At 34.0% G+C, this 15,226-nt stretch overlaps 1 protein-coding gene across 2 annotated transcripts in view; it reads right to left on the bottom strand.

Annotated features, from left to right (window-relative positions):
• Positions 1-15,226, bottom strand: part of ASCC3 (activating signal cointegrator 1 complex subunit 3) — a 247,440-nt gene that overhangs the window by 80,650 nt on the left and 151,564 nt on the right. For both annotated transcript variants that reach the window (XM_015858848.2, XM_015858850.2), the window contains exons 17-20: positions 8,430-8,549; positions 4,209-4,373; positions 3,271-3,357; positions 908-1,084 (exon numbers count right to left, since the gene is read on the bottom strand). In XM_015858848.2, the coding sequence (XP_015714334.1) occupies positions 908-1,084; positions 3,271-3,357; positions 4,209-4,373; positions 8,430-8,549 (549 nt within the window). The remainder of the gene's footprint in view (positions 1-907; positions 1,085-3,270; positions 3,358-4,208; positions 4,374-8,429; positions 8,550-15,226) is intronic.

Raw genomic sequence — 15,226 nt, 5'->3', positions numbered from 1 at the left:
GGTAGCGGTGCTATGAAAATCTTGCTGGAGAACATCTACACTTTCAAATACTGAACTTGCATCTTCAGTACCAGCTAAATGCAAATTTCCTGATCTGTTTTGTAATGATGAGATAAAAAGGATTCAGTGCAACATATTGATGGCTTAAAAGAACAAACAAACAAACAAACAAAAAAGGACAGAAGGATGACCTAAAACTTCATGATCTATTTCATACACTTATTGATGCTGCAAATCTGGGATTATCTGTGAGCATTTTGTCACTGTTAGTTCTTCAGGAACTAAAATTTCATGCAGTACCTCCTCCTCCTTTCTAAGATGGTCAGGCAATTTTATGTCACAGATTTGCAGTTCTCTCTTTATTTGGTGCAAGGGCTAAACATGCTGTGTAACTATTGACTGTTTAGCTATCAAATAAATCTGACAAATATATAAGTTAATATACAAACTTACATGATAAGGTATAGCAATAAGTCTCTTTTGTACAAACCAAGGATGCGTACAGGACACAAATTACATTTTACAGAACAAAATATGAAAGTACAAAGAACAAAAACAGATTGCAAGAGTTTGCTAGATTCAGAAAACAATCCAATATGTAAAGAAAATCCTTTCACAGCAACTTCTATTACAACTTCTGAATACAGTAAGACTATAGGTATAAGAAAAATAAAATGAATATTCAAATCTAAAAAAAAGATATGCAGTACTCTCCTAATGTTGGATTTTGCAGTTCTTTTTCTACTTAAAAAAGTACATCATACACACATAAAATGCTTTGATTTTCAAATCAATTTGCATGAAAGTAAAAGTTTGCATATTGAAGTCTATTTGCATAACTGTAAACATTTGGAAGAATGAACAAAGCAGAAGCAGCAACACATATGTATAAAAAACACTATTTTACCTGTGCAACATATGCAGAATCTGAAATAAGGGAGAAGCTGTCCATCTCCCCTCTGCTAATATATGTTTGGAGGAGGATATTTATTTTTCCGTAGTTGTTTTCCACACCTCCAGGAGCAGGAAGTTCACAGAAATCATTCAATAATGTATCCAGCTCTTCTATTTCTTCTTCTCTAACCTAAAACAGAATTATACTATATGAAGAGGTTGGAGGACCTTGATAAAAAACTTTTATACTAAAATCAAATATTCCTTATAATACAGTTATGTTATTTTATAGCAGTCTATGATTTGAAGTAGAAAAATAAGAGAAGCAAAACCACATCTTACAGAATGTAGCTAATAGACTATAATTGAAACAATCTTAATAACGACACAATTACATTTTATTATTCATCACCATCTATTAGGGTTGCCATTGACATAGAAAAATTTGATATGCCACAAAAATTGAATCTTCTAACCCCACCATCCTTCATCTGATGAGATTTCATTTTTTATTTGACCGGAGTGAAACCTCTGTCTATCTGGATTAGGGCAATCTTGAATTAACATTAAATGTATTCATTATAGTTATATATTTTGCATGTGGCATAACACATTTTTAACTCAAAACTGTTAAGTACTGTGATTCATGATATTAAAGTTTTCACTGTTAATAAGATTAAGTCTCAATATGAGTAAAGAAATATTCATATCTATATTTTGAATAATGCATAACTTGTTACAACCTAACAGATGACCCTTACATAGCAAAAATAGCATAAATCTACATATTCTTTGATTTACTGACAGTCTGTTAGTGTAAAACTTATTTAAAGAGGGTAAATGTTTGGTCCCTGCAGGGAACCAGCTGAAAGTAATTTTCATTTGGACTCGACTACCTGACATACAAAAGACCCTAATACAGTTGGGTTAAAAGCCCCGACTGTCCAGCACCTAGAGGAAAGAAAAAGATGAAGGACACACCCATCACAGATAACTCCGGTGTCAGGAGAATGTTATGCTCTGCTTATATCAACATTTTGGACAGGTTGTTCTGCTTTTGCATAGACCAGATCAATGTTTTGGCTACTGCTGACTTTGCAAGCTCAAAATACAGAATTTAAAAAATTATTGTGGAGACATGTTTCTTATTATTAACAGTCAAATTTCATATTCATGAAGAAGAATAAACATGGAGTTACTCTTGTGTAAATCAGTTATTAGCTTTAACACTCAGAGCTGCACAGCAAGTGAATCACAACAAACTGGAACTGATGTTGCACTGATGTCATATCATATGAAGCTGAGAAAGCAAACTGGAAAAACTGTAAGTTAAGAAGCATCGCTACTGACTTTACTACAAATATAGAAACATTTATCTTCCATATGCTTCCTTTTTAAATATTAAATTACGCTAAATTTAGGTCTAGCAAGGCAGTATCACTATCATGAAAAAAACCTGTAGCTCTGAAAATGTTATATGTATCACTGTGATCCTTCATTGCTTATTATCTTATATAAGAGATTACAGAATTTCTCCATTAGATAAAGAGATGGCAATGCTCAGACAATGTGTGCAAATACGTAAATATGTAGATGGTGAGGAATTTATGCTGCCAGTCCTCAGAGCCAGGTGAATGAGAGCCAACTCCTATCTGAAAGTTGTATGACTGTGGTAAAATGGCAATGAGCCTGACCTAATAAACCCTGTAGAGTCTGGCTTGCATCTCTATGGAATGGAAGCATGTGCTAATAAGCTCAAACCAGCTTGCAAAGTATCTTATTATGTCCTACCAACAGAAGCGGCAAAAAGGGAGGTTGGAATTAAACTTAGCTTGATAGTAATCTCATGGCCTGTACAGTAGAATTTATTAAAATAACTTTCTAGATTTCATGTTGAAAATAGAATTCATCATTATGATAATCTAATATTACCCCATGCATGAATTATTTCAGAGTTAAATTCAGTTAGTCCTGTACCATTTCTTTTAAAGCAAATTGTTCACGGAGACATCTAATAGCGATTGAGACTTCAAACAGAAATCATCATTCTTGGATGCACCACACCAAAAGACACCTATCTTCACCTATTAATAACTGAGAAGCTGAAAAGTTCTTAAAAGCATTTAAAAGGAATTCCTGAAGATCCATAACTAGTTATTAAATGTGCACTACAGCTCAAGCTGAATTATGGATAAATTTGGATGAGAGCATATATAGTTCTTGGCAATCATTCCTACCTGGAAAACACACTATAATAGTGCTTAATATTTAACAGAACTTTGGTCTATAGAAAAGGAGCTTGCTATTCCAGGAATGAATACTACGAAAGTGTCTAGTTCTAAAACACACTATTTGCACTAAGCAGTACAACTTTACCTTTATTTGTTCAAATTCTTCAGCTTTGGACACTATAGCAAGAATATCACCTTCTGTTTTATGAGCATCAAACAATTCATTGAAAGTCTATTAAGACAAAACAAATCAATTTAGTATTGAAAATAAAAATTATCATATAGAAAAATAAATAATAGTTAACTAAGATTTTATAAAGCATTTAAGATGCAAATAAGCAATTGGATTATCAGAGCGACACAATTTAAACACTAAAAGTTTCCAGAATGACTTCACACTACTTTCAGAAAAATTAGTTTCCTCTAAACTTGGGCATCAAAACTTGAGAGACATGCAATCATGCCAGTACATAAACAAGTATCTAGGATACGTGTGAGAAGTTAAATCTGTGAAAAGAATTATACATAGTGACAATAAACAGTCAAAGATGACTAAGGCTCTGATTCTTTGGCATTTATTAAAAAAATAAAATCAATTTGCTATAATAGAAAGTCTTTAAGATGAATATATACTTTAAACCAAGCTTCCCCATGTACACAGTATTGTGCCACTTTCCTCACTTATTTGCAACCCAATACAATTAGTGCCAAAACCCGTTGATGTTGCATATGGCAAGCTGACAGAATTTTCATGCAGGAAAAGCCTTTTTATTATCAACTTCTATTCCTGAATGTGCCATCACGCACCAATGGTTGCACAGATTGATAGTATCAAAATGCTTCTTCTAATCCACATAAAAGAAGGCAGACTATAGAAATTTCAAACCTAATCTCATACAAACTCTATTTTTTCCACAGTTGCTTTATACGTAGTTTCTATTTCTCTCTCTTTGTTTTGGTAAATATGATTTGAAAATATATATTACAAATCAACTACATATTCTGTAGTATCTTACAACTATTTTTGGTATAAGTTCAAAAAGAAGGAAAAAACACCCACAAAAGTAGAATCATATATTTTACCTCTATAGTATTGTATTTAATATAGTAGTGGCTGGCAGTTCTGCCTAAATCTGTTGAAGAAAAAAAGCCGGTTCTTTCTTCAAAGCGAATCATGCGGGCTTTGTCCAGCTTCCTGCCAACTTCAATTACCAACTGCTCTCTGTGCTTTTCTAGACCTGGATCCATCTAGACACCAAATACACAGTTATTTGCATAAGTGAAAAAAATAAGTGTCAAATTAACAACTTTATTTTAATAATTCAGTACTAATAAATCAGAAATCAAGTAAAAGGAAGCTACAACCACTAAGTTAAGGTTTTTGTGGGTTATCCCTCACAAATAACAACTACATTTACATACCTGACAAAAAAAACCCAACAAACTGATTATACATGACTAAGCAATCAAAATAATATTTCTTTTACAATGCTGTGAGGCTATCAATACCACGTGGCTGATAATACTATTAATGAAAGAGAAGCGCGATTATTAAAGAAATGTATAAATAAGTATTTTTAAGAAATATTAATGATGACATTCTTCACGAAAATTATCATTAAAGTAATATTTACCCCGTATAAAAATATTTTAGCTGAAGACATAATCAGCTTCGGTATCTGACATAAAAATATTTTCTACTGTATTTCAAACAGAATATGCTTTGCATTGGATTGCTGAAATGATTGCTACCAGAAAAGCTATGATGTCTCCAAAATCTCTGTGAACGTCAGCAGAGAGATTCTAATTACTGAGTTACAGACATTGCATAACCATTCACGTCAGAGCCCACAAGAAGCATGCTGTCCTTAACACCATTTCTATTTATATCGAAGTTCAGGAACTGGATCATTTTGTATAAGTAACAATGCACACTGACTCCTTAGTATATAGAAGCTTCCATCTGAATTGGTCTGACGTATAATTGTAAGTTTTCACATCATGCACCAGGGACAGCGAGACCCACAGGAACGGGTGAAAATGGATTCACAGTAATGTTAACCATCTGCTACATGCACACCTGAGATACAGCTCTAATTACATAAGCCATTACATGTCACCAATCTGAAAAGACTAAAACTCTGTTCTAGTACACAGGCAATACTTGTTTCTGAGCTTGTACAGTTCTTCAGAGTCATACTGAGTCATATCAGTCCTCTTGGTAAATCTGCACCAGAGATATATGACCATGACTGCTAAGAGGACAGTTTGGAAAACTGCTATGCTTTGGCTTGTTCTGTTTTCCCCTGGACCAGTATTCAGTTTCACTTATGTGCTGAAGTGGATCATCTGGTGGCTGGTGAAACTGTGAACAAATATAGCCATCTCCACAAAGCAGCTGCAAGACTAGTTGCTAATATTCCCTGTCTTTGCCATTTGTTCTGAAGCTGTTTCTGCTTAGTTATGGCTTGCCTTAGTTTCAAGTCAAAAGCTAAGATGACAAAGGTCTAGAGTGCTTTTCTCAATAGTAAGTCATGCATCAAGGTCAGATTTCAGAACAGAGGTGGTCAAAAAAAAAAAAAAAAAAAAAGCAACTGGGATGCCAGATGTTGAACATTTCATAAAGCTACAGAAGAAAAAAAAATATTCCAAACACTTCCCTGTTCCTTTGGCAGCCCAAATTACCTGCCAATCTTTTGCCTTACATACAAATGGCCCTAAAGCTGTAACAGTAGACAACAGTAGACAAACTTTTTGTATTTTTAAAAAAATAAATACTAAAGTTTTATCTTTAAAGGAAGGTCGCTAGCTTGAAAAGGTTGTTACACAATTTTCCAGTAGAGAATCCTTGGGTAGCACCCTTCTTGCTGAACCTGCATGATTAGAAATCCCACAGAGTAAAAAGCTCCAGCCAAGAAGAGCTCTAAGCCACACTTTTAAAACAAGCCCCAGTGTGTCCACTGAAAGAAACCAAGTGGTCTGGAGCATATGTATGCAAAGTCAAGAATGCATGATAAATTATATTACTATTCATAGTGTTTTCTCTAGCAGAGAGAAGTGTTGTAGACATGCTCATATAACTTCTTAAACAACTGCACATACTTAAAACTCAAATGCAATGCTTACAGGGACAAAAACTCCCCTTAACTGCAGGAACAACAAACAGTAGAACCAAAGAAAGAAAAAAGAAGACAAAACAGACCTCACCTTCTGTTTGGAACCCTAGATGAAAGGCCAAATGTCCATAATTCACATCACAGTCTTCACTAACATGACACTCATATTGGCTAAACTCTTTGCTCCCACTTTGTTTCTCATCATAAATTTTGGCCATTTTCCCACCTCAATAAAAGCCATAATTGGCACTCCTGGCAGAAAATGTGAAAAGTTGCTAATCAAACTAGTGGAACTGGAGGAGTCTATACTGGATGGTCCAGAAACTGGCAAGGTGGGGAATGGTAATATGCTGGACAGAACATGCAGGACATGGATCACATCACTGCACAGCAGATGTACTCTTGCCTCCTTCTCTCTCTAAGCAGTACAAAACACTCATTTCTGGGGACAGGCTGGACCTTTTGTGTTCTGAAGTAAGCACTGGATGTGTTGGATAGTTGGCTCCCGAAGCAAAGGGAAAGAAGTGATTTGCATTTACGTAGCTCTACTAAACAGCTGGGAAGAGTATAACCCGTGATGATTATGCGGATATACGGATTCTGAATGGGTACCACTGGCTGTCAACCAAAACAAAGGCAGAAATTGGCACAATGTAAGATTACTAAGAAACAATAACATACAGGTTAGTAAACTGGATACCTGTAACTGAAACAGAAGGAGCAGAATGGCCTAAGTGGGCAAATCTATGGTTATGCCCACATCTGGCACTATATCATCTGTAGACTCTTTGCCTCCAACACATAAATAGCTTTTAAATTTAAAGGTGTTTTTGTAGAAAACACTGGCCTTGGGTTTGCTCCCACATGAACAGATAACACTTCAAACTGATGTAATTTGTTGCTGCTTTAACACAAATAGGAATACCTATTACCAGCACATCAAATCAGAAGGGCAGAGAGGAAAAGTGGCAGAAAAAGACAAGTGCTGGCAGTCTCCACTTTCTCAGCAGCTGAATAAAAATGCAAAAGTAAGAGGAGGGGGAATAAACTCCTGTTGATTATTTTTTAAGTTTATAAAAATGTTTCTAAAAACATAAATATTATTAAGATTATTTTTTAATGAAGTTCCATAATTATTGTAACTTTAAAAAATTTTTTTTTAAATTTTTTTAAACTAAAATCATTTTATGACTCAATCAAAAATATGTCTTTAAAAAAAAAACAACAGGCAGGATTTATAGGAATAGGACAACAATTCTTACTTTTCATTTAGATATTACTTTGTGATTTTGGATAGATATATTGACACAGGGCAAGGTACTGTTGGAGCTTTTTTTTGTGTGTAGAAAACAGTGTAACTTTTACCATCAGACAGAAAAGCTATCTGACAAATATCTCCTAGCATACACATCTATGCATGTTACTATGACAGTGATATGTTCACAATATCATGACAAACGATGAAGTTACAAAACATATTCAGAGCACATGAAAGAAAGCACATTTACAACATATTTGCATCAGTTGCACCAGCACTATACTCAATTATCTATGTCAAAACTATGATAACATTAAATGCTTTTAACCAGCTATACAGAAAAGAGTAACTATATTTAGATAATCAGTAAACTATGAAACACCTTAAAAATTTCAGAGAATGAATTGAACTTGAAAAAACATACAAAGCATGCTTTGATTTATATCAATACATGGAATGGTACTAAATAATAAATAAATGAATAAAAATCTTACAACAATTAAATCACAAGGGAAAAAGACAATCAAAGTGTGATTTTATAATATAAAGATGTCATGGGATGACATATGCTAGAACAGAATCTTAGAGGAGGAAAAAAAGACAGAGACTCAAGAATACTTTATCTTTTATATCTAGCCTACAACACTGAAACACTGACAGTAGGCCAAATTTCATCAACTACCTCATAAAAATGAATGTTGCCCTTTGAAGCATAACTTGAGCAGTTCAAATACATCTCTGCATGAACAGAAGGGACCTCTTAATTTAGAGTTAAAAGTAGTGTGCTGCAAAAATTATCTTTCTTTTCCTAAACACTTTAAAAGAATTGCTGATGTCAGGTAAGTAGAAATAGCAAATATTTATCCTCACATCAGGGAAGGATTACAGACCCAGAACAGGTTACAGATTTTTTTAAAATGCGTTTTATACCTGATAAGCTTTGTGACTGATGCCATATACTAATGGATTTGCTCTCATCCGTACATAAAGATAAGTGTAACTTATCCACTTTACTGCTTCTTCCACATTAGTTACTGTTCCAAGAGCAATCTGGAAAGAGGAAAAGAGAGAAAATTAAATGTATATATTACAGCTGAATGTAAATATTTGGCCGAAAACATACTGAATTCAGTGCATTAGCACTAAGGAACATGTTAGTACATTTCCAACTTAAATTATTTTAAAATAAACACAGTACTATATCTTGAATCATTTACACATCTGTATTTAAGAACACAGTATGTTTTACGACATGATATTATTAGGTAGTCATCCATATCATTCTTTGTACTGCTTAAAGTATCAACAAATCAAATATAATACTGAGATAGCTTATTCAAAAAGTACCAAAATTCTTGAGTAAATGTCCTCACGGTAATTTAAAGACTGTCCTTAAAAGAAATCCTACAACTGAAAGATTTGGTTTTCATATCAATATAAATGCACGTTCTGGTCTTAAACTAAACAATACTGACAGTCTTAAGGATTTTCTTTGTCATGTCCCCATATCCTGACTCATATATATAGTTCTTAAAAACAGTTTTCTCCTCTTGTAACTATAAGTTAAACACACAGCCACTTGCTACATTTTTTGTTGTACCAAAGCATAATAAAATGTAAAAAAATGCACATAAATATACTCACATTTCTTTCTTTCTTTTTTTTTTTTTTGAAGGATAAATCAGTATGTGAAAAGTTTTTTGTTTTGTTTTTCCCAATAACTTCTGGTAATTCAGCAGTTCTTTTCGATCTACTTATGGTTTTTCAAACTACTTATGCTATACACATTGTTACATAGCAACTTCAGCAATATTTTCTCTTAGTTACACTCAGAAGAACAAATTCGTTTTTTGTTTCATTTTATTTGACTTAAGTAGGAGACTTTAATATTTCCTGTATGCCTCAGAAACAAATATTTTTTGGTTGTGACTAGTTTGTTAAGGCAAGCAAAAATTCCTCGTACTGAAATTCTGTGATCCGTCATTATTAGTGGCTAATGTTATTTTTGCTTTGTGGATGGTTGGATTTCATGTAAGCATTCCACTTGATTTGGAAAAACTATAAAACCCTATAAAAGTTATTTTATACTGTTCACTATAAAAATACTGTACATGTTCAGATTCAAATATTATTAAATACCCTAGATATTCTTCTTGAAATAACATAGTTATTCATATCTATTGAAAAATAGTAATGCAAGATGGTTTTGCCCTCAGTTAAAAGCTGAAATAACTTAAAACACTGTTGATTTCAATGGATAATATCAAGAAGCAATCCAAGCCTGTTTCTGAAGTGTTTCCCTATTCAACAGCATAAAAAGGGCTGTTGTTTTACGAAGTATATAGCTAGAATAGTAATAGAAATGTGTAGATAGAAACATTTTTAAACATTCAGCTTCCCACAGACTACTACAGGGATTTAATGAAGCTTGTACATTATTACTCTTTTTTTAACTAAGGTTAATTTCAGCATCTGTTTCCATCATTCAAAGCTATTTCAGAGCACAACTTGAAATAGTTTAACAACATTGTTTAGTAATAACATTTTCCCCTCAAACTGTCATTTTCACAATCATAAAAAGATAAATTTATCCTTCTAGAAGAAAGTGAAGTCCAACAATTCAAAATTAAACAAACAAACATTTTTATTTTTATTTTTATTTCTGAATAACTCATTTTATTACTGGCAAATGAAGTATTTTCACAGTTAAAAGAAAAAAATAAGAAAAAAACACATTGGATTATAAGACGCAGTTGGGTTTCAGCTACCGCACTGAAACATAACACTATACTCTTTCCCCAGTTTCAATGAACGTTCACTGAATACCATACAGAGGAAAATAAATAAATAAGCTACATCTAATTATTTGCTGCCATCTAGTGTTCGAGTAAAGCTCTCACAGATGACTCAACAAAAGCACGTGTTTTCAAACTATGGGGGACGTGGGAGTAAACTCATTAATGCAAACGTCTAAGAGTAATTTCAAAACAAATGATTTACAAAATTAGGAGACCTCTGCTAGGTTTAAAGATACTTAGGATTCATAAAACCAACAGATAATGTGATTCTTTATTGGAGAAAAAAACCCTCAATTTTCTAATGTTCAGTTAACCATACGGTAGTTATAAAGGTAATATAAAGGATCACAGAATCATAGCGATTGAAGGCATCCCTGGAGATCACATAGACCAACCCCCCCCCTGCTAAAGGAGGTTCCCTACAATTGGTTACACAGGAAAACATCCAGGCATACATCCCCAGAGAAGGAGACTCCACAAACTCTCTGGTCAGCTTGTTTCAGCATGTTGTTTGATTGCATCAGTTATCGCAAAACTTTGACTGCAACAGCAGTCACTGATGAGGTTGCTGGTCTCATACAGGTCAGGTCAGTTCCCAGGACCAGGGTACAAAACTTCAGCTCCCCCTAGCCTACACACTGTGCTCACATGAGCAATGTAGTCACCTAGCTCCTCAATGATTTGGAAAGGATGTGGATTTTGGAAAGGCTTTGAAGGAATTCAGTCTCTTCTGATACCTGCTGTAGCTCATACTCCACCAAGATGGAAGGCTTTACACTGAGAAAGGCAAAAACTAGCTTAGATTTGATCCACCCTAACCAAAGCACCATCTTATTTATCTTCCTTGCTTAGCAACAAAAATGCAGGGAACTGTGTGGAAAAGCACATCTCCCTGGGAAACCATTTCTACTGTCCAGTGCTGCAAATTTTCTCCTGTTTCTAGCTCCTAGGGAAGGAAGGAGCCCCAGAAACAAGCTGGGGTCCAGCTGTGGCTGACAGGGAAGGTTCTATCAGGTGGAAACAATTAGGGAAGGAATGGTGACCTGCATTGTATGAGCTATTGATGATAGTTCCCAGATAAGTTAAAGTTTATGGCCTAATTAAACCACATCCCCCTGCATCTTATCTTTCTTCCTGTAATTCCAAAAAAATACAGCTGTAGGTATTTTCTGTTTGCCAGCTGGTCAACTGACCCAGGGGTCTCTCCTCTCAGTGAAGAATACTAACCAGTTAATTTATTTTGTGTTTTTCTTTCCACTATGCCTAGTAAGCACAGTGTCAGCAGAAAAGGGAGTATCTCCATGCCTACACTGAGAATCACTGGTTCCTTACTCCTCTTCTGCTCATCTCTAGCAAACAAACAAACAAAAAAAGACAATCAAAAAACTCAAAGCAAGTCAACAGGATAGTATTCTTGTGGATAGATATGGTCAAGTCTTTGATCTTTGGTATCAACTCATTAAAGTTGGGTGTATTTCAGCTTTTTCACTACCTAGCTTTTCTAGAAGCAGATATGCTGGGCACTCAAAGTCAACATGATGTTTTGAGACTGTCTGAAAGCATCTGCTGTTAGCTAAAGAGAAGCAAGCACCATATAAATTTTCTCTGAATTCTTAAAATGCAACTTGAGATTTTCAGCTACAGATAATACCCTTGCATTTAACAGCTCTAAACAGATTTTTATGCTGTTTTCATAGAGACTTTGAGCTATACTACCTTTAGACACAACTTCCTGCAGTGAGCAGTTCCACAATCTAACTCCGCAGCTGGCAACCTTTTGCATTTTCTGAACCTGTTACTGACTCAACCCAATAAGTATTTCCTGGTTCTTGTTCCAGGAAAAGTATAGTATTTTGTCATAACATTCTTACTTCATAAAACTCCATTATGTCATGTCCTATTTTCCTTGGTTCTGATCTGAAGAATGCAGGTATGCCTGTGTATTCCTTCCACAGAAGCGGATCTATTCCTTCATCTATCACTTTGAAAATTTCCTGCTTCTATATTATTCATTATGAAATCCAAATTAAAAATACTCCCATTTTACCCCCTCATGATCCAAGCCTTCTTTCCTGCACAACATAAGCCTAGATACAAAATTCAAGGCTCTGGATTGCACTTTGTGATTGTGCAGCTAGGATTACTTACTGCATTACATCAAATACATGAATCATTGCCTCATTCATAGCCTCTGCCCACTCCTGGCAAATGACCAACCACATTTGCTTTTGGGAGCATGGAGTCTTCCTATATTTCCAACTGTTGCATTCATTTGATTTGTTTTTCTTTCACCTATTGATTTGCTTATAATAAATTAAGAATTCCAAGAGTTTAGATGCGCTTCTGGCCTTCCTTTGGTATCTCTTTACAACCACAGCATGGGCATTTGAATTCCCTGAATGATTTCTAGCAAAAGCAGACTCTCTTCCTAAACCATATCATGTTGTTACATAACAGTGCACATTTTCTGTTGCTCATAGAAATCTTTGTTATGGGTAAAATACCAGTGGGCATCAGCTTACTGTCTACAATTCTGTGAAAAATCAGGCAACAACATACAGTTAGTCTTCATACAGTGCTATTGTTACTGACAGAAGGATAGTGTTTATAGAAGATGACAAAAATTGAATGTTCTTCCTAAGACTACCTACTGATCAGTATGATGGATTATGTTTTAAATGTATTTTCTATTTCAGAACACTGCAGACTTCAGAACAGTCATCTCCAGCTACATCATGATTTCAAAAACTCTTGTATACTTCTCAGAATATTCCACTGGCTAGTATCAAATCAGAACGTATAGAAGTTTAAGCTGATAACAAATATAAAGAAATTTATTTATTTTCCAAAACAAACCCGAAACCTGACAAGAAAATTTCTTGTAACTGCTCCAAGCATTGATTTCCTGTAATCTGGCAGGCACTAATTTTTTCCTGAATATCATAACATCGGTTAGATAACAAATCAATGGCAGTTTCATGCCCTTGTTCCCCAATGACTTTTAGCTTTTGGCATTTGTATTCTTATTAAAAAATTACTGCAGTGATTAACAAACTTCTCACTGCACCTTAACCTGCTTTAGCTGTTTTGAAGCCACATCTCCTACACCACTTTAAAGCAATGAGTAGACTGTTATTTTCAGATAAAATTACAATTACTCTAAAGTTTGAAAAGTAAAAAAGAAACAGTTGGCCTTTAACGAAATACAGAAAATAGTTCTCTATTCTTTACTATTTTGGCTAGGTGAATTACAAAAAATATTGCCTACACCATTTTATTCTGGCATCTAACCATAGCATTTTATTCGTCATCACTTTTATATATTCGTTTACTTACACTCCATACAGAATAATTGCTTGTTATTGCTAAAACTCATAATTTTCCATCTGCACTAGGATAAACAGTTTTCTGCACTTTTCTCTAAATCCCCAAATCTATGGTAGAATTTCTAGTTTAAATACTTTTCATTACACTGTACATAATATACTACTTATATATAATATAATATATATATAATATATAATATAATATACTATATATATATATATATAATATATATAATATATATATATATATATATAATATAATAATATATATATAATATACTACTTACGTATCTTTGATTGCATAAGTTTAGATGGATACACACTACAAAACTAACGTTTTCTTCTTCAGTTCTATTATTTTGACAAGGTGGGAGAATTAACTTCTCAAAGATGCACCTTTGATGTAATCAAAGTATTTCTGTGCTTTGTATGAGCATTATTTTTCAGACTACTATTTGGATAGACTATTACTGTTAAAAGTCACTAGATTTCAATAGAGCTTTCCTCTACATTTAGAATTCCAGTCAAGTTTATGTATTTGAAAAGAAACAACTTAGCAAAAATATATACTTACTTGGACAAACACTTTTTTTTTTTTTTTTTTTAGATAAAAATCTGAATAAAGCTTCATGAATAAGATTGCTTTTATTGTTGCCAGTCTTATCTAAAATTGTTACAACAAATTGTTTTTCTTTTTGGACAGTTTTTCATGTTTTATCATTTCTATTCTAACCACACAGAGCCTTTTTTCCTTGGACTGTTAGCAATGTGTGCTTGAAGACCAGAAAGCCAATTGTAACCTGTAAGCGTGGACAGCAGGCTGAGGAAGGTGATTCTCCTATGCCGCTCTGCTTTTCTGAGATCTCAGCTCAGACTAATGAAGTTGTGGGTGCTTCATTTCTGGCACTGTTCAAGGCACATTTAGATGAGTCTTTGGGCAACTTGGTCTAGTTGCCCAACTTGGTCAAGGAAGGTGCCCTTGTCACGGCAGGCAGGTTGGAACTAGATGATCCTCAGGGTCCCAAACCAAAATATTCTGTGATTCTATGACTGTTTAACCCTTTCTTTCTCTCCAAAAACACTTAATGAATGTAAAATCACTTGCACTCTTGGGAAAAGAAAAAAAAAAAAAGGTTTAACATTGCACTTTAGCTGAATGCCTCTACCTTAAGAATGTTTAAATTTCTGAGGGTTTCTTGTAAAGAACCATATGTCTGTATACACAGATTCTTAACTGGTTATTACATTAGATAGTTTTTGAATAGTCTTAATATATTGGAAGTCAGTACTCTCATTATAACCATGGCACTTTAAATAATCAAATGTATTTTCTTTGAACTTGAAGCAAACTGAGAACTTGCAGTTTACAATAAACCAGTTACCACTGGTTGCCACTGTAAATCTGACACCAAAAACAACAGTTGAAGCTAAGTATTTTATTCTTCCTATATTGTGGTCAATCAACTGAAGTAGGTTTATTTATATAATAACATGTTTTCATTTCTTGAGGATTTTAGTTTGCTATGTGTTTCCATGGCTCTGCCTTATTATTGTGGTCTTCCACACTACTTCTAGTATCTACTAACTTTTGTATAAGACCCCC

The sequence above is a fragment of the Coturnix japonica genome, chromosome 3 (assembly GCF_054131305.1).
Source record: "Coturnix japonica strain WE chromosome 3, WE-NBRP24, whole genome shotgun sequence".
NCBI classification, from domain to species: domain Eukaryota; kingdom Metazoa; phylum Chordata; class Aves; order Galliformes; family Phasianidae; genus Coturnix; species Coturnix japonica.
This window is presented reverse-complemented; position numbering and strand designations above follow the sequence as displayed.